We start from the raw sequence: 19,208 nt of genomic DNA, 5'->3' as shown, positions 1-19,208 counted from the left end.
ATGTAGAGAGAGGGGCAGCAGGTCACACACAAAGGATGGATGAGGGGAAAGGATCTTTCACCTGGAAGCTGAATGTGGAGCAGCAACTGCCTGTTGGAATAGATAAAGCATGTAAATGTGAGCTGCCAATGTGAGGCTGTGGCCAAAGGTTTGGAGTCATCGTTGGCTGGGTGAACAAGGAGATATTGAACAGGACTGGGGAGGTTGTGTTACCCCTGAAATGGCGCTGGAGTAGCTGTTGCCAAAGCGCTTTGTCCCATTCTGGTGTTGCAGTTTAAGAAGGGTGTTGTAGGGAAGAGGATTTAGAGAGAAAACAATTAGCCTCGACAATAATTATATGATTTGTAACAAGTCTTGAAGTGTTGGACTTGAGAAGGTGAGGAGGTGACTTGACCACCATGATCTTTAAATGAATGATTTGGGAATATTAAACTGATAATTGTGGGTTGGAAATGAATACTAGAGGATGTGAGTAAATCCAATGGATCCAGTGGAGACTAAGCAACTTTAGAACAGAGTATTTTAGCAGTGTTTTAGCCTTGAGAGTAGGCAGTAATTGAAAAACCTTTCTGAGTAGAGTGGTGGAATATGTGCCACTGTAGCTTTTGATATAGAACTAATTGTTTTTCCAAACTGAAAGGTCTTTAAAGAGGAATTAATTCAGTGGTCACCCATATTGTGTCTAAGAGCTTCTAATGTCAGAGTATTCTGGGTTTTTTTTGCTATTACTGCAAAAATAGTTGAAACTAACAGTAAAGCACTAGCAGCACTAAGATGTTAATTTCAAGTCTTTTAATTTCTCTCTTTTTAATTTCTATGGGCTCTCCTTGACACTGGTAGGATATTCCTGATCACCACAATGTTCCCAGCTCATTGTGAGGTTTCCTTATCATCACTGCGGTTGAATTGTAAGGCTCTGTTTCACGTGATATTTTTAATCCTGTTTAGACGTTGTCACCTTTTTCCAGAATTATGTGCTGATCAATGACTTGACTTCTCCCCTTTGAAACAGTCCAGTGCACTGTCTGAAAACCACCTGAAAATGTTTTCTCATTGAAGGTAGTAAGAGCTTTATTGTTGAACTCAGTGATGCTGAGAGTCTATCTCCAGAACAGACTCGGGGGAGCAAAAATTAAGTTTTCCCTCTGGAAGCAGGACCATTGACAATGCCAGGAATGGGAAGCCAACACAGCAGACCCTTAAAAGCAAAGTGGATGAGAAAGCAGAGAATAAGCTGGGGGTGACTTTAGCTTGTCATCCCCTTTCTGGGTGGTCTGCCTCAGTTTCAGGGCACACCACCAGTCCAGGGGATGCAGGATACTAGAATGACCTATTCCTGTGACTTTAGCTGAGTTGCAAACATTGACCAAAACTCTGTCGAAGGTAATTAGTGTTCTGAGTCAGGATTTAATTTCAGCCATCCCCAGCTGGAGACTGTTCCTCAAAACTCAAATTTAAGCCAAGTGCTCCAAATGCCCCAGTCTGCTCTCTCCAAGCCATGTGCACATGTATACATAGGCCCCTGCACAGAGAAAATCGTGCCTGTACCTGGTATTTTGTTAGTCTTCATTGCTCTGCTTCCAAATTTAACCAGAAGTAGAAGGGCTGAAATAACATAAGAAAGGTTGGACATATGATATTTCCTGCTGCTCAGCTAAATACAAGAATTGCCAAAAATCTTCCAAGGTAGCTTGTTTCTTTTACATTTTTCTCCCAGTTCTGCAGACTTGAGAAGGTCAATTACTTTCGAGAAGGATTTGGCTTTGGCAACACTTATGGAAAGCGAAGCAGAATTATGACCTTTTGGAGGTTTGCCCATCACTGTCCCATCTTGTCCTTTAAGAACTAAAGACTGAATTTTCACAGCTACAGTCTTCTGTTTAATAGGTGTGAATTTGTTTCTGTGCACTTCTAAGACATCATGAGTATCTGTGTGAGAATTTGTTTTTAGATGTCTATTTATTTGTGCTCACAGATCAAGTGATCACTGGTATTTGCAGAGCAGAAATACAGGCTCAGGTATTTCCAGGAGGAAAATCATAGCAAAACAAATGAAATTGGATTAAAACCGAGCAGAATAATAAAGCTCTAAAATTATACACTTAGGTTAGTATGTGGTGACTCCAGCCTATCTGGAATGCACGCTATAATAGTTATATCATGTTAGAGAGGCAGGGTTTTTTTCTTTTTTTTTCAGCAGGACGTTTCCTAGAAAGCAGAAATATCTCTGTGGTTTGTGTATGGGTTTGGAACTTGTGTGCAAGTATGGAGCAGGGAATTTGAGGCATGAAATAGTCAGGATTAGTGAAGGTCCAGATCCCTTTCATAAGCAGCAGCAGAAAACAGGCGCGATCAGCTCCCTTCTCCCCACTGCTATTGCAGCCTCCTTCCTCTGTGGATTGTTTTGGAGTCAGTTCTTTGAAGGTTGATAAATGCCTCAGTTGTTTCTATTAGTAGAGGAAAGATACAGTCATATGAGAAAGCCAGATGCAATGAGATATTTGAGTCTGGATAAGATCTAAGATATTTTTACAATAAGATATTTAATTTTCACCAGGCAAAGCCCTTGCAGGGTATAAATCAGTGTAAATGCACTGGAACTACTCAGTTTTTCACTCACAAAGTGTCTGCCCAAGAATGTTCTCAAAATCCAATTAAATAACTAGAACTGTTTCATGTGGAAATGCCCCTCAATTACAAAGACAAGTCTAAGCTATCATGATGTGATTTTTACAATCTCCTCGCAGGGTGCCCTAGTTTGCATTCATGGAATTTTTTGTTTTTGTTTTGTTTCTGTAATAATGTGGATGTTGGCCATCTGTCTGATCCTGGAAAGGTTGTAAGGTTGTCCCTGCTCCCCAGGTTCTCTTCCCACTCCCTCATTGATCATAATGTTTGATTTAGGTGCCACTAGATTCCCTCCTTTGTTCTCCAGCCCTAACCTCCCCCCTGCAAACACACACGCATTGTGCAATGGTGTAAAAGCTCTCCTGGCTGCAGCTGGGAGCAGTAACTGCTCAGCTGGTTCCAGCGCTGCCCTAAAGCTGCTGTAAAGGTCAGAGACAAGGGAATTCTAAAAAAGCAAAACAAGCCGTGTTGTTGTCCCCCCTTTAATCCTGGCTGTGTGTTTTGATCAGCACCGCAAGCCATCTCATGCGCAGAGCTGCGCTTCTCCCAGCCCTGTGTTTGTGGCCGTCCAGGGCAGCGTGTCGGGCGCTGCTCCAGCCCCGCTCCGGGCTCGGGCGCTGCTGCAGCTGATGGACTTGCACTGCTTGTCAGACACAAAGCACATTCTGAAAGGAAATGCCATATTGAACTCCCCGTGAGCTGATGGGTATTGTGCGCGGTCATCTGATGGCACAGATGTGCCCCTAATAATCCTTCCAGGAGGATATTTCCTCCTGGGATGCTCTGGCCATCTGATCTGCTCTGAGGTATGCTGACCTATCTTGACCCAGTTTATGATCAATTCTCTCTGCTGTTTTCTAAAAGGAGCCCAGAAATATCTCTTTATCATTTAGATTGCCTGGAAGTTATGGTATTACGTGTCTGCTCTTTCCACAGAAGATACTCTGTGGTTGCTCTCGAGCATTTACTCTCACAAAGGAGAGGAAAGCCTCTCTGTGTGGGTGTGAGCAAGAGTAAATTTCTCCGTAGAGCTTTGATAGCTAATCAGTGTTTGGCAAACAGCACAGGGAGGAAGAAGAGATGTGGAAGCAGAGGTGACTCGTGTTCCACCAAACGTTGCTGGGTAACTTCATCTGTGTGACTGGAGTGATTCTTCTGCTGCTGTGCCTTTATCTTAATGTCCTTTTTCTCGGGTTTGTGTGTGCTGTGCATGTGTCTGTGAGAGATGAATGGTTCCCAAGCCGTCCTCCTGATGTGTATCCTGTGTTTTGCAACACCTGCTTTTCAAGTGGAAATGGTGTTAATGCTGGATTTCTCTGGAGGTGAATCAGCTGCCCCAGGTACAATGGGAGGGTTAATTTGTAATCTGGTTCTGCTGGGCAGTGAACAGAGATAAGTTTGGGTGTTCAGAGATCCCTTTCAGCCAAACCAACAAATTTACTGAGTGCTTTCCAGTCCTGATGTTTGAAAGTTATATGGGTTTTCATAAACACTAAACTTTTTAATAGGGCTACACTAGAGCATCTAAAATTGGCAGCCAAAAATGTGAATTCTTGTCTGAATCAACCTGAATGCAAAGTCTCCCACATTTGTGGCATACAGCAGTGATTCCCTGATGGAACATCAGTTTGACATTAAGCAGGATCCAAGACAAGCCTGTCTCTACTATCTTCACTGTTCCTGTGCGTGTTAAAATAATTTCTAATAACATGGACACATACTGGTTTTCCAAGCTTCATCCAAAAACATTCAGTTGTTTCTCAGAAAAAGGCAGGAGATATAAATGGTTTTGCAGGTATTACAATAACCTTATCCTTGTCTGGAACGTTCCCATGATCACAAACTTCATAGCAGGGACTGAAGTTTGACCCTTGCAAAGGATGTGCATTTTTCTGTCCATCTAAAAGGCCGCCTAAAGCTGGTTATTAGATCATAAACAGTTTATTCGCCAAGCACCAGTCTCCACTGGTCCTGCAGCTTTATTGTGAAACGCTTAAGGAGATCTAGATAAGGAGCAAACCTTCCCACTAACCCTTGTTTACGCTGAGGATGAAGGAGCCCTTGGAAAATCCATCCCCAGCCCTGTTATAACACTGCAAGGACTCGGCTCCTTCTCTGCCCTGTGGTTACAGCGCCCTGTGTTCACGTACACCTCAAAACCCTCACAATCTGTAATTTCTCACTAAGCCCAGCCTACCAGATGTATTTGCAGTAAGCTCTTCTATACTGTTAGCGGGTGTGTGCCCACAATAGGCTCGCCGGAGTGTCACTAATATGATTGTCCATGCCAGTGGCTGCTCTCTTGCAGCCCACATGATTTTGTTATCAACAGGGAAGGATTTATGTAATGTTCATAACTAACCAGCCACTATAAATTCATGTCTTGCTGTTGTAGTTGTTCTCACCTCCCTATTTTCAGACTTCAAGGTATCTCATTGAGCAAATGAGTGACTGGGAATTTGAGAAACTGCACACAATGCATGCTTATTTTGATGCTAAATTACACTGATATAAAGATTCTGATTTTAAAGGGCCTTGGGCTAAATTCTCAATGTTAATTAGGCATGGCTGTATTAGACGCTGCATTTCTAGATGATGAAGTTCTTGTCTTTCATGGCAGAACAAAAACCTTCCATCCTTCTCTCTCGGCTCTGAATCCTCTGGCATAGCTTGTAAAGGATAAAGTCTGGTGTGAATTCAGCCAGATTGATAGCAGCAGCCAACATCCCCTTTTTGCTCTTTAAGTAGTACATTGCCACCTGAGCAAGCCTTAGGTGGTTTTCTTGAACGACTCCCTGTCTCAGGGGGTGACCTCAGGAGGCCTCTTAGCTGTGTTGGAAATGGTATAGACTGAGATGTTGCCTTAAGTACTCTGGACTTTGAATTATTTAACTGTTGTGGAAGGAAGTGGGGCTGGGGGAAGCACAGCAAAGGAGAGGAGAGATTTTTTCTCCCCTTTGTAAAACTATATTGGGTTCAACGTCATACCATGGAATATCCAGTGCAGAACTCAAGAACTGCTCCAGTGGATCTTCACTGACTTATCCAATTGCATGGAACATGGGGATACTTAACCCAAATCTGTCGGTTTTAATTATTTTCCTCTGGACAGATAAAAGCTTTCTATAGGTTCCTGTAGAATATTTGCTCTTTCAAGCGTTCTTCTGCGCTTTGATACTGAACGATTAAAGCATGCTAAAGAAAAAAAACAGCCCCAACCTTTAGCTCCCTGTTCTTGGGCCCCCTGACTGCAGCTTTGATTGTTGACCTAAATTCCCCTTTCATAACTGAGTCCTGTCACCTCTGGTTGGAGTCTCCCAGCAAAACAGGCACGGCCAACTTTCAAAGTGCGGGGCACTGTTTTCCGTTCTGCCTCGCGTGGCTCTGACGGCTCCGCAGCGCCCGATGTGTTCAAAGACACACTGAGCTCCCCCTTCCCCTTCCCCCACATCGCCCTCCTGGAAGCGAAACCATAACAAGGTTTTTGTTGGTTTTTTTTTTTTTTTACTTTTACTTTTGCCTTCCCTCCTCTCCCTCTCCCCCCCGCTTCCCATTGCTCAGCAAGGCAAGGAAGCTTTTCCTGCATGAAGAGTGAAATTCTTAGTTCATTCTATGGCTGGGTTGGTTGCTGCAGAGATTGCTGTTATCCAGACATAAGAAATGGCACTGAAGTGAGGGAAGGAGGCCCTGGAGGATGTTATTTGTCACATTACTGTGGGTTACAGCAACTTGTACGGGCTACTCCAGCCTCTCTTCTGTCAATCTCTGCCCACAGAGGGCTGCTTCTGGCTCCAGCAGCCTCCAGCTGTGAGTTCCTGTTCCTCTGCTCCCGTCCCAGTTACAGCAGTGCCTGCTGTCCTCACCCAGGGCTGTCTCCCACAAATTCAGCAGCTGATGTTCCATGCTGTGCTCATTGTTCCAAACCCTGCCCAGTGCACAGAGCCCGCGGAAGGATGTGGCTCTGTTTAAGTCCCAGAAAATCCTGAAAACAAAGTGGGTCATAGATGATGGTGTTGTGTTAGGGGTTCCTGGAAGAGGTCAGATGGACAGTGATGGTGCAACTATTGTGGGTCAGTAGCCAAAAACCTGCGATTTTGCTTGTAAAGGAAAAGAGGGAAACTGTCTTTCTCGTTTTCCATGTTTGGCTTTTGCCTTTGAGCCGCTGGAGTTGAATTATCCAGCTTTCCCCACTGTTTTGCTGCCTAGGAATTTACTTTTCCTATAAGGGACAAACATCACAGGACTGGAAGAAGCCTTGTGGGCCATTGAAGTCTGTCTCTGGCCAAGCATAAAGGAATGTGGCATCTTCCTCTGTTCGTGCACTTCTCCAGAGTCCTCTGAGGAGTGACTCACTCCTTTGTGGGGAAGGGAGGCTTCCAGTGCCTCTTGCTGGAAAGCTGAACTAACACCTCTTTTTTTTTTTTTTTTTTTCCTAATTAAATATAAAATTCCATTTTAATCCCTTGGGCTTCAGAAACAAGGGCTTTAGAAGGAAAAAATAATTCAGACTAAAGAGTAAGAAGGGCTGTCAGTGTTCTCCTCAGCTGGAGCTCCATCCCTTTCTAGCAACTCAAGGCAAGCAGAAGTGAAGAAAACTGTTTGCTGCTGTATGAAACTTGTACATATTTTTTAATCTAATTGCTGTGGGGAAAACAAACATCAGTTTTATTTCACACCATTTCTTGGCTCAGAAACTTCAGGCACATTCGCCAAATTGTGGTTTTTCAGTCATTGGCTGTGTCTCATTTACCATGAGGCCTCTTCGGTTGGTAAAGAGATATTAAGTAGCTAAAAATGTCCTTTACCACATTACTGTAAAGAATTCTCAGTGTAAATGAGAATTTAAACTCTGTACATTTTTCATGTAAATGTTGGTTGTGGTCACAGCTGCCTTGAAATTTGGAGTGTCGACCATTATGTGGGGTGATTTTGCTCAAAACCAGCCTTGGTTGGGGTAAAAGAGGCCTCTTCTTGTTTAAAATGTTCTTAATTATGTCTGAGAAATAACTCACGGCTATGGAACCTTTTACTAAATTGAAATAAATTGTGAAAACATCAAATTATTCAGTTTTCAGAAGTTCTGGCAATTATTTCACATGTCCCTCTTCCAATGGCTTTGCCCTTATTAGTTGTCATAGAAGAAGTAATAAATTCTTTTATTATGACATCCAGTGTCCCAGCTGAAATGAGTTTCATTGTGCTGGGGACAAAACGGAAAAGTGACACTCCCTTAGCCGGAGGATCCTCAGTCCAAAGCCAAAAGTAAAGTGAAGGATTGGGAAAATAGGTGAAGCGTTCAAACAAAAGAGGGTCATGAGGAACTGGTACGACTTGCAAGGGAGTTGGGTTTCTTATCCCAGCACAAGGGAGTGTGGGTTTCTTGTCCCTTTTTTTAACATTTTTTCCTTTCTCTTAAGAATAAAACAACTCTTGCTGCTGAAAGGCTTGTGCTCAATCCATCTTTTCATCAAGAGTTCGTTGTCTGCAATAGTAAAAGTTTGAGAAAAGAATACTGTACATGGCATAAGGATTCAGTAATGACCTTTGCCCTAAACTAGAAAATGCAAGGAACTGGAATAGTAGAATGTTTAAGTTCAGCAGCTTTCATACTGGTGTGTTCAGTGGCGTCCCTATTGTCACTGGATTTTTTCTTTTCCTGTCCTCCTTTGGCTCCCCGTAAATCTTGAATTGATGGCAGCTGTTTGAGCCCAACTCAAGACACGTTGCATCACATCGGGGTTTAAAGGCTCAAAGGCAAGGGAGGATTGCTACTATTCTGTAGTATTCCTGCAGCAGCTCCTCATGCTCAGCTGAGGTCAATCACAAGCATCATGCAGCACTTCAGAGGAAGATGTTCTTTAAATGCTGCCTGGGAAACTGGATTTCCATTCCACAATAATTTATCAGTTCTTTGGGGGAATATTTCTAGCCCTGGTCTGTGTAAAGAGCAAAAATTCGTGACCCTTGAAGACTGCATGGTGGACTTTCCTGGAAGCAGAGACCTGTTCCAGGACTCCCAGCTGTCCATCCAACTGTGGGGATCTTGGATGCCTGAAGAAACAGCTGGAGCAGCTTCTGTGTGTCCAGCTGCTTCGTGATCCACAGACCTGGAGGATCTGGTCACTGGATGGCAGAGGAGACTGGAGATGGCAGGGATTGTGGCAGGGATGAGTTGTCCTTCTGGGCCTCAGTCAAGGCAGCCCAGGGAGTCCCTGGGGTTCCCCTGGACACGTTGAAGACGTGCACATTCTCAGAGGGATTTGTTAGGACAAGCCCATTTCGGCATCACTTTTTCTTCTCTCACCATGCTGGCATTTCCTGGCAGGCAAAAACTCCCTTACAAAATGCCTGATCAGCTCTAATGGTCTTATTACAATAAGCTGAGATTTTTATGACTTATTTGGGAGAGGGACTTGTCTTGCCAGCTGTCTTCTTATTCATTGCAGCATTATCCACCCACTATCGTTGGACAATACCTTCATTTGAGATGCATTAAAATACAGACTTTTATGGGCCCTCATCCATCTGAAAATGAGTGCTTTGTAAAAGTATTTATTTCGTAAAGAGAAACTTTAAAAAGCTTCAAAAACAGATTCCAGAAGGTTATTGGTAGCTTTGGCTCTCGTAACGCAAGTTCCTCGGGTAAATATCCATCCCAGCAAATGTAATTTTTTTTTTTTTTAGCACATTTGTTTTTTCCTTGCCTGGTTCTCCTCCTCTCCTTTCTCGTGATCAGAAGTAGCAGTATAAACCAGAAGCTGGTCTTGAAAAGGTTTTGAACCGAGTGCACCATACAGATGAATAAACACATTACCTTCCGAACCCTGGGATCTCTCTTCCAAAGGAAACAGGAAGAGAGGGAGCTCAGAATCCCTAGCAAAATACCAACGTGCAGAAAAAAGGCCCGTTTAAATGTTTTTAACTTTCCCATCAGAAGAGTTTTTTTTACAGGGGGAGGAGGTGGAGAGGGGCAGGGTGTGAGGAGAAGGGGGAAAGTGGGTGCTGGGAGAGGGGAGGAAAAATACAGTGAATGCTCCTGTAACCTTTGCTCTGTTGATACTAGACAAGACTGCGCTGTTAATGAGTGATTGTTAACAGATGGCTCTTGAGCAACTTAGTCAGAAGCAGAAGATGTTATTTGGTTGTAGTGAGGGGAGGGTGAGGGTGCAGGGGTGAGGTAAGGGGATATTTAGTCTTTTCACGAGGACCGAACTGTCAGAGATTTATGATTTTCCTTTAGGCTTTTGGAAGTGGAGGCTCTAGGGAAGGATTGTTTTCTGTGTGCTGATAGTAGAAAGGCCATTTGGTGCTGAAAGCTCCAATGATTTTGTTTTTGGTCAGGGGTGTCCCTGCAGCCCTTGGCCTTTGAGAACTGAAGGATGGAAATGTTTGTCTTTAAGTCGCTGAGCCTTGTGTCCCAAACTGGGGAGGAGTGGGCTCTGTCCACTGCTTGGAGCTGTTTGAGGGCTGGGCAAGAGAGTTCTAAGCATGGATCTACACTGTGGGAAAGAAATCTTTCCATGGTGCGCCGAGATATTAGGAAGCGTGCCTGTGAGGGGGCAGGAATCTTTGTGAACATCCATCCTTCTGTCCACCTGTGTGTATTTCTTGCCCTTTCCCTGCGTGGTGTATACCAGGGTATGCCACGTGCTTACTGGTTTTTTATTGGCTATGACTTTGAAGGCAGCCTGAACACGTCCTATTCGCTCTCTGTAGGATCTGCATGCTTGAACTTACCAAGATGACTGCAGCTGCTCAGTGTTTCTCAAAGTGCGCAGAATTTAGATTTTGTATTTATTTCCCTTCTGGACCTTATTAGATACAGAATTCAGGGGTATGAGGGATGAGTGTCATCAACAGGGCTTGGTTCTCAAGACTGTTTTTGTTTTCAACCACTGATGAATGGCTTGAGGGAAGGGAAGAGCCAAAAGCACAGTCCAGCATCTTGCTGATAGGAATTTGCAGAAAAGTTTTGGGCTTTGGTCAGGAAAAGGGAATCCCATTTGCTCACGCTGCTGGCAAATCTTTACCTTTAATAGGAAGTCTTGACATGACCTCCCACAATGGTGCACTGGATGATTTAAAGTCTTCCTTGTGCACTAACTATCTAACAGATGTAGGTGAGTGTGTGTATATACATCTAGAGAGATATATTTACACAATTTAAAGACTGACGCCTTCATTCTGTCATCCCTTATTTATTCATATTTCTCTTTTGGGGGCACATAGGACTGTATGACAAATGTTCTTACACGTCCCGTGACCGAGGCTGGGTCCTGGGGATTAACACCGTCAGTGACCAGGGGAACAGAGACCCCCGCTATTTCTTCTCGCTGAAGACGGACCGTGCTCGCAAAGTCACCACCATTGCAGCACACCGCAGCTACCTCCCCAACCAGTGGGTGCACCTGGCTGCCACCTACGACGGGCGCCTGATGAGACTCTACGTGAACGGTGCCCAGGTGGCCACAAGTGGAGAGCAAGTGGGCAGCATCTTCAGCCTGCTGACCTTGAAGTGCAAGGTGCTCATGCTGGGAGGAAATGCCCTGAACCAGAACTATCGGGGTTATGTGGAGCACTTCAGCCTCTGGAGGACAGCCCGGTCTCAAAAGGAGATCTTGTTGGACATGGAGCAGGCAATTCACAGGCAAGACACGCCCCTACCTCAGCTCGTTCTTCAAGACAGTTTACTGAATGTGAAAAGCACCTGGTCTCCCATGAAGGATGGCAGCAGCCCTCAGACCAAGTTCAGCTACCACCACGGCTATTTGCTGGACACCAGCCTGGACCCTCCTCTCTGCGGGCAGACGGTGTGCGACAACACGGACGTCATCGCCAGCTACAACAAGCTGCCCAGGTTCCGCCGCAACAAAACCGTGCGCTACCGCGTGGTGAACCTGTACGACGACAAACACCAGAACCCCACCGTCAGCCAGCAGCAGATCGAGTTCCAGCACCAGCACCTGAACGAGGCTTTCAGCCGCTACAACATCACCTGGGAGCTGGAGGTGCTGGAGGTGAAGAATTCCTCCCTTCGCCACCGGCTCATCCTGGCCAACTGCGACATCAGCAAGATTGGGGATGAGAACTGTGACCCCGAGTGCAACCACACCCTGACGGGGTACGACGGCGGGGACTGCAGGCACGTCCGCCACACGCTCTTCAGCAAGAAGAAGCAGAACGGGGTGTGTGACATGGATTGTAATTACGAGAGGTACAACTTCGATGGGGGGGAGTGCTGCAACCCAGAGATAACAGAAGTCACCAAGACCTGCTTTGACCCATATTCTCCTTACAGGTAGGCAATTTCTTTTTATGATCCTATTGATGAATATCTGTCGAGGTATCGATCATCCTGCTGGCTGTTGAACCCTCTCATTGTTGCTATTATGGTCTTTGGAGTTTAATGAATTTTTTTTTTTTTCCTCAGTTTTTGGCTCACACTGCAGTTCTCCAAATGCAATCTCAGTAATGGTCTCAGCAGTGTTTTACCCCTGAATTGGTATTCTCCAGCCAGGCTAAGGAAAATCTGTGCTAAAGACTGAAGCAGGCAATTTTGAGAGACCCATTAGTTGTTGGCTATGAGCAGCATATTGTAACAGTGCACAGTTTATTTTAACTCCAGACTCTGAGGAGTGGGGATTGGATGTCACAGAAAGCTCATGTGTATTTGGAGAGGGAAAAGGCCCTCAGGCATGAAACAGAACATGAACAGTCTTAGGTAGACTTTAATTCTGGAACGCTTCTTTGAAGGTAGGTAGGTAATTCCATACTCTTACTGCTGTGTACAGCTCTCTGTGGGCACTGCTTTGGAGGGACGGCTGAGTCTGGGGGTTATGAGGAGGGAGGTAGGTACCAGGTTCCTGTTGTACACACTGGATGGGTAATGATACTCTTCTGTGCCCCTTTCTACATAAAAATGAAAACAGTGGTAATGCCACTTCATTGTAGAGCAGCTTTCTGTGGGTGGATGTGAGCTCATAAAATCCTCATCTCCTCAGCTAGGGTGTTCTTGGGCTGCAGTTTGAGGGGTGGCATCCTTGAATAACTTGCTTCAGATGGGTACCACGTACCCACAATTACTCCAAATTCAGACAAGTTAGTATGTTTAAGTAATAAGGTGTTTCTTGTGGATGGTTTAGAAATACAAGCACAGAAAAGGTGAAGGTTAAAGCTGAAATTCTGTTGTCTGAGTTCCGTATTATGGCTTTTTTTAGGGCAATTCACAGAGCCATAAGGGGGAAACCTCTAAATGGTCAGAACACCCAACACTAAAGTTCAGGTTAAGAAGGAAAGTATGAGCTCTTCAGGAGCCCATTGCAGCAATTCAGGCTATATTTAAAGCTTCCTTAATAGAGAGAAGTTTTTAAACAACATTATCAGCTCTACTGGAGCTTTAAATACACATAATTAAGTTGGAAAGAAAAGCCAAATTTTTTTTTTTTTACTCCAGCAAGATTGTTTAAAAAAAATCCTTCTAGCTCAGTTTGATTTCAGTGACTTACCAGTGAACAAAGCTCAAATGAGGAAATACTTTAAATATTAATGCTTGAAAACATTGAAAGGAAAAATACCAATTTTTAATTCTATTCAAATAGAGAGTACCAAACTCAACCAAGCAAATATCATCAAAGGCATAATGCAAATTGGATTGTTTTAACACTGCAGTTCTGAGAACTTGAGGTGTTAGTTATAGCAACTAGTACAATTTTTAGGGGAAAAAAAAGACATTATTTTTAATCTGATAGTACCCTTTTATCACTTGTTCTGTGACCAGCATAATGCCCATATAAAATGAAACAAGAGAAAACCTTGTAAATTATAGTTCACAGATTTAAGGCCGTGTCATAATGTTATTCTGAGGTACAAAAATGTTTCTATTTCAAATGAAGACTTTTTGCTGCACAGACTGTGCAGCAAAACCAAGTCCAAGCAATGCATTAAGTTGCAAAATTTGAAGTTACCTTAGCATAGTGTAGTTGCTTTTCAGGCACAGTTTTGTGTTCCTTTTAGAGTCAACCACCTGAGCGTGCTGGAAGATTTAAATCTCATGGCCTTGAACTCACAGAGCTTCTTCAGGTTCATTTTGACTTGAGAAAAACTTCCTCTTGACCTGAAATAGTGAGAAAAGCCTGAAGATCCTATTCCACAGCCCAGAGCCTCAGGAAATCCAGAGATGCTGTGAGCCCTGTGGACTTATCACTGAGTTTGTTAGCCTGACTTATACTGCCTTGGGTATTTAGGTTAGCAGATACAGGTTTAGGGCAGTGATTTTGGCAGCAAAGCCTTCACTGGCTACAGGGGTGAAGATTCAAACCCTGTGTTTGGCTTTGGCATTGTTGTCAGCATCATCCCCTGAGAGCAATTTCCATGTCAATTAGTGACAAAATCAAAATCTGGTTGGCATCATCTGGGCCCGTTTTGCATCCCCAGCCCCTCTTGTCATCACTTTCATTGGCCAAGAGCTCTCAGTCCCCTCTAGTGCAGACCTTGTCCCACAGCAGTGAAGACATTGGAGAACTCACATCTCATTTCAGGTATTTCCTCTGCCAAAATTCAGTCCAACAATAGCAGAAGAAAGGGGGGAAAGATCCTTCAATCTGTTGAGGAAAGGGAGGGAAGAAAGAAAGATGAAGTGATAGCAATAAAAATTTTCCTGAACTTTATTTATAAAGACTTTTCAGAGTCTTCCTTGGTACTGGGCTTTGTTCCTCCCACACCCTCAGTGTCAGCAGTTGCAGCCAGCTGTTCACCAAGCAGAGCTTATTCATTAAATACTTCCATCCTCTGGAACCAACCAAAGAGTGCAAATGCTTGATTAATACTGTAATAAACAGGAACCCTCCTCAGTGCCTCTTTATCCCCAAAAGATGATTTATCTGTTCCCAGCCACTTTCCTTCTTCTGATTATGAGTCCCAGTCCATGAAGCTCCATCCTGGGACAGAGTTGCTCTGAGCCTTGATACAAAAACCACTGTGGGTGCTTTGTGAATAAGTGATACCACTGGAAAAATTCCAAGACACCTCTGATCTGTGTTAGATTTTTCTTGTGATCCCTTTGGGCATGTTGGACAAAGGGATATTGGTATTTTGATGGTGTCGTTCAGTCACTGTGGTGACTTCAGAGCTGATCCCACCAGCACAGCTGGTTGGTTTCTTTTATGTTTCCTGCCTTTGTGGCACCTCTTCAAAAATATTTAACTCCAAAAAGCTGATGTTCTGGGCCATAGTGAGGTGGCAGAGATTTAATTCGATTTAAGTATGTCAGAGGGACAGCAGTGAGAATGGGGACTCTGCTCTCAGAGCTGCTCAGCAGAAAAGCTGTAAACATTGTGGTACCAACTAGTTCATCTCTCCTCTTTTTTAATAGCCTGCAGGGAAAAAACAAAGGACTGGTTATCATTAGCCACACAGCAGGCTTTATCCAAGAATATCTGCCTCACTTCTTTTTATTAATTTCATGAGAAAGGGACAAAATGTATTTTGTCCCAGCAGAAGGTTTACAAATATTGTTCTACTTTTCTGCAGTTCTGGGAAATTAGAACATGCTAAGATCATACAGTTTGGCCCAATACAAAGGGAAAGAGCAAGAATAAACACCCTTGCCAGAAAGACTCATTCTTTGTGTTATTTGGTGCATTGCTGGTTACAAAACAGGGAAGACTTTGAGCCCATGACACCTACCATGGCTTCCTTTCAAAGAACTTGAAAGAAGCAGCAAGGGATCATAGGAAATCATGCTTGGTAAATGCCATTTGATGTGGTGAGTTCTTGCACCATCCTATGGTTAACTGAGACGTTCCTTTTATGTAATATTGGGCTTGCACATCGGGCTTCACCACAGGATTTCATGGACAGATAAGGAAGCATTCCCCTCGGTGCCTTCTTAGGAAAACGCTGATGAAATTCCTGAAGCCAGTAAAAGTACTGGAGTCTCTTCAAACTCCCGGGATCCATATGGCCTACCAAATACTTGCTGGAAATCACCCCAGAATAACTGTCCTGGGGACAGACTTTCTCAACATCCACATGTGTATCCCAAAGGCTCACAGCCCCTAATTTCTGCCGAAACGAGGAGTGGGATGAGCTGTACAAGCTCTGGTCCATTTGCAGCAAACTCAGGTTGGCACCAAACCAAGGAATCGCAGAATCAGAGAATGATTTGGGTTGGAAGGAACCTTAAAGCTCACCCAATTCCAACCCACCCTGAGAGCTGGAGCCCAGTGTCCTGCTGATCCCAGCCTCTTCTGTGTCCTTTTCTAGCACTTGTATTGTGCAGTTCAGCTCTGCTCATATGATGTCACAGCAGCTCACTCAGGGTTAAGGGCACTAGCACATTCCAGGCGTACATAAATTAGACTTAAAATACATGCCTGACCCATTTGTAGGAATTTCCATAGTAGTTTTGAGCAGCAGCGGGTGTGACAGAGCTGTGTATGAGCACACTGGGCTAGGGCATGTGGGCCAAAGCCATAGCATCTGGAGGAGGAGGTGGTGGCTAATCCATGGCCCAGGACAGCCTCAAACAGGTGACTGAGCTGCATTTCAGGGCTTTTCCATGGAGTAGCAGATCAACCTCTTTTCCGTCTCTTCTGCTGGAAATCTCTTCATGAGACGTACTTGAAAAATATGGTCAGCTTACTCTGGAGGAGGGAGGCACACTGAATGCCCTTTTCCAGGAGCAAGAGTTGTAAGAAACTCTCCTTGATTCCCAATAAAGCACTAATTTCCACTTAATCCTAAACACTAAAAAGAAGAGAAGAAATTCTTCAAAGCTCTTCAGTTCCGGGAGCTTGAGAACTTAATCCCCTGCCTCGAAGAGACCATTGTGCAGCTCTTGACATCAAGGCTTGCTGCATTCACATAGGTATCAGACAGACATATAACAAATACCTGAGTTTTTGTCTAGGGATTCAGTGTTAAATGTCCAGTTCTTTAATTAGCAGCTCCAGGGCTGTTTGGAAGGCGAAGAGTAATGCTGTCAAGGACGGAGCTGCTGTATCTTGGTAGTTGTCACCCAAAAGCCAAGTCCCAACAGGAAATCCTCTGTTCTCTCTGTTTATTCTGTCCTCTGTTCCAGATGTCGGGGATGTTAATCAGCTGGGAGGAGTTGCATCTGTTCCCATGCTAGCAACTGACATTTATAAGTCTAGTATTGAATTCTGATACAGACAGGACTGCCGTGCTAAAGAAACTATTTCTATACTATTGTACACCCTAGAAACAGTAGGAGTTTGCTCGATTTAGCTTGACCCACAGTCAACTTTTCCAACAGCTTTTTTCAAGAAACATTTTTTCCTCAAGACTCATAGAACTCATGGTTTCTTTCATGGATGTTATCCATTAAGGAAAAAAGATCACTGTCTGGTCAAACTGCAGGATGCTTGGGATGAGGGGGGCCTATAAAATCTATGGAGTAAACTATCAGAGATCATTAAGAATCCTTGTGGGAGACAACAAATTAAAGTATTATTATACCCCCAGTGCTGATGCAGACCCGTTTTTTTCTGAAACCTCACATGGAAGACTTGCAAGCGCAGAGTCTGCAGATTTCACAGGGGTTGAATTTGCTCCTTGCTGCTGGGCAACACCACATCCTCTAGGATCAGCTGCCCCATGGATGCTTTCCAGCAACACCTCACCAGCCTCTGGTTGAGCGGATGAAGTGGAGCTCATCCCTTCAGACAATCTGCAATGTGGCCATGTGCATGAGCAGGTTTATTCTCTTTGCTGATCAATTCAAGTTGTACTGTCTCTCACACAGACCCACAGTTTGATCGTGTCCAACAGGCCTCTTTCAAGTGCTGTGGGGCCTTCCATTAACCCCCCTGGTTTTCTCCCATAGCCGTTTGTGTACAGCCTTTCTCAGTTCTGGGTGTGAGGTGACCTTTGCGTTTTTAATTAATGGCAGCTGAACCTCCAGTTTAAATTCAGGAGGATGCACCCTTCACACTGAAAAAGATGCACAGTAAGTTCTGTGGCAAGCTTAACCAGGTGTAGCACTTAGATTTGCAGTTCCCACTCCATCTCTCAGACTTCTTTTCTGATAGGGATTTAAGCCCAATTCTTGTAAGCAATAGCTGCCCCTTGGGGAAATACAGAGCAGCCACCTCCACTGTGTCCCATTTACAGCACAATGAACAGGGCACATTTGACCTTGCCCCTCTTGTGGATTGCTGGACTTGGGCAAACAGCATTGCAGCTGGGGTTTTTTTGTTTGTTCGTTTGTGTTTTTTAATTTGTTGTTGTTTTGTTTTTGTTTTGTTTTTTTTTTTTTTTGCTTGTTTGTTTTGTTGTTTGTTTCATTGTTGTTTGGTTTGGGTCTTTTTTTCAGGGGGTTGGGGAAACTGAGTGGATGTCTTGGTTTATCTTCTCTTAACTGATGTGAATTAGCTGTCCCTCAAACACCCCAGAATCAGGACAGTGTGGAGCTGTCCCATCAGTTTTGTACGTGCCCACCACGAAGGCATGCATGTGTAGAGTGACTGCTGAGGCCAATTTCACACTATATGTGATGTCTTCTCCATTAGATGTAGGTAAAGAAACCCACTGGAATCATCATATGCACCTAAAACTTTGTTTGTGGGTGATTTGAGAAGGATGGAGGGGCTTCAGTGAGCTGCTGATGATAACTTCTGTAGAGCTCTGAGGAGATGCAGTGATGCAGAGCCTCAACCAGGCCTGTAAGGGCTGCTGAGAAGTGCAGGAACCACTTCAATATTCGCAAGTTGTTCATGAAAGTTGTGCTGTAAATAAGTGTGATGCTGATAGCCACAGTCATGTTTCCTCCCTCAGAGCCAGATCCATTGAGAAGTAGGATGGACATATCCCCACCCCATAACACAGCAGAGTGTTTAGACCAGGAATACAAACCACCGCTGTCAGAAGCAATTGTGTGATTGCTCCATCGCAGCCCCGGCTGGCACAGAGCTCCAGCACCCACACACTGTGGAGGAAGATTAGGAGCATGTGCTCTGCTGGGGTCAATGAAATCCTGTCCTTCTGTTTGGTTCGCAGTAGATTTGCAATTTTGAAGTTTCTCAGGGTAACTCAGCTGAGACTACCTAGTTTGCATGTAATTTCAGCGCTCCAAATTACCATAAATTTGCAAGAAGTTGTTTTCAGGTTCATTAATAATGGATGGGTGGCTACACCATCAGAGTGCTTGCTCTCAGCTTCCAGAAGGATCAGGGTGAGATGCACTGAGGAAACTTCTTGGAGTACTTAAATGCTTGAGTTATGAAACTCTAATAAACTTCCAAAAAGCCAGGAAATTTGGAGTGAAGGCTGAAACTCCATACCTAGTGCACCCTACTGGGTCTTTGTATTTCAGAACACGTTACGTTTGTTCACCGAAATATCTCCAGTATGGAATTCTTTAGGGTGAAGTTTCACCTTTAACTCTAAATTTCCTGGCATGTGTGAGTTTGAAGTACACGCTTAACTTCTCCCCAGTGCTGTTTTTCATTTTTAATTTCCTTTCTCTTTTAAAGGAGGGACCCTGCTAGAAGAACCCCTACTAAAAAGGGACCCCACTGAAACAAAAATTAGAGGGTTTGGCCTAATGTGATCTTTCTGAA

General features: G+C 44.1%; 1 protein-coding gene across 2 annotated transcripts in view; it reads left to right on the top strand.

Annotated features, from left to right (window-relative positions):
* The window catches only part of PAPPA (pappalysin 1), a 180,632-nt gene that overhangs the window by 15,315 nt on the left and 146,109 nt on the right, over positions 1-19,208 (top strand). For both annotated transcript variants that reach the window (XM_040083345.2, XM_040083346.2), the window contains exon 2: positions 10,858-11,926. In XM_040083345.2, coding sequence (XP_039939279.1) covers positions 10,858-11,926 — 1,069 coding nt within the window. The remainder of the gene's footprint in view (positions 1-10,857; positions 11,927-19,208) is intronic.

This window comes from Hirundo rustica, chromosome 20 (assembly GCF_015227805.2).
Source record: "Hirundo rustica isolate bHirRus1 chromosome 20, bHirRus1.pri.v3, whole genome shotgun sequence".
NCBI classification, from domain to species: domain Eukaryota; kingdom Metazoa; phylum Chordata; class Aves; order Passeriformes; family Hirundinidae; genus Hirundo; species Hirundo rustica.
This window is presented reverse-complemented; position numbering and strand designations above follow the sequence as displayed.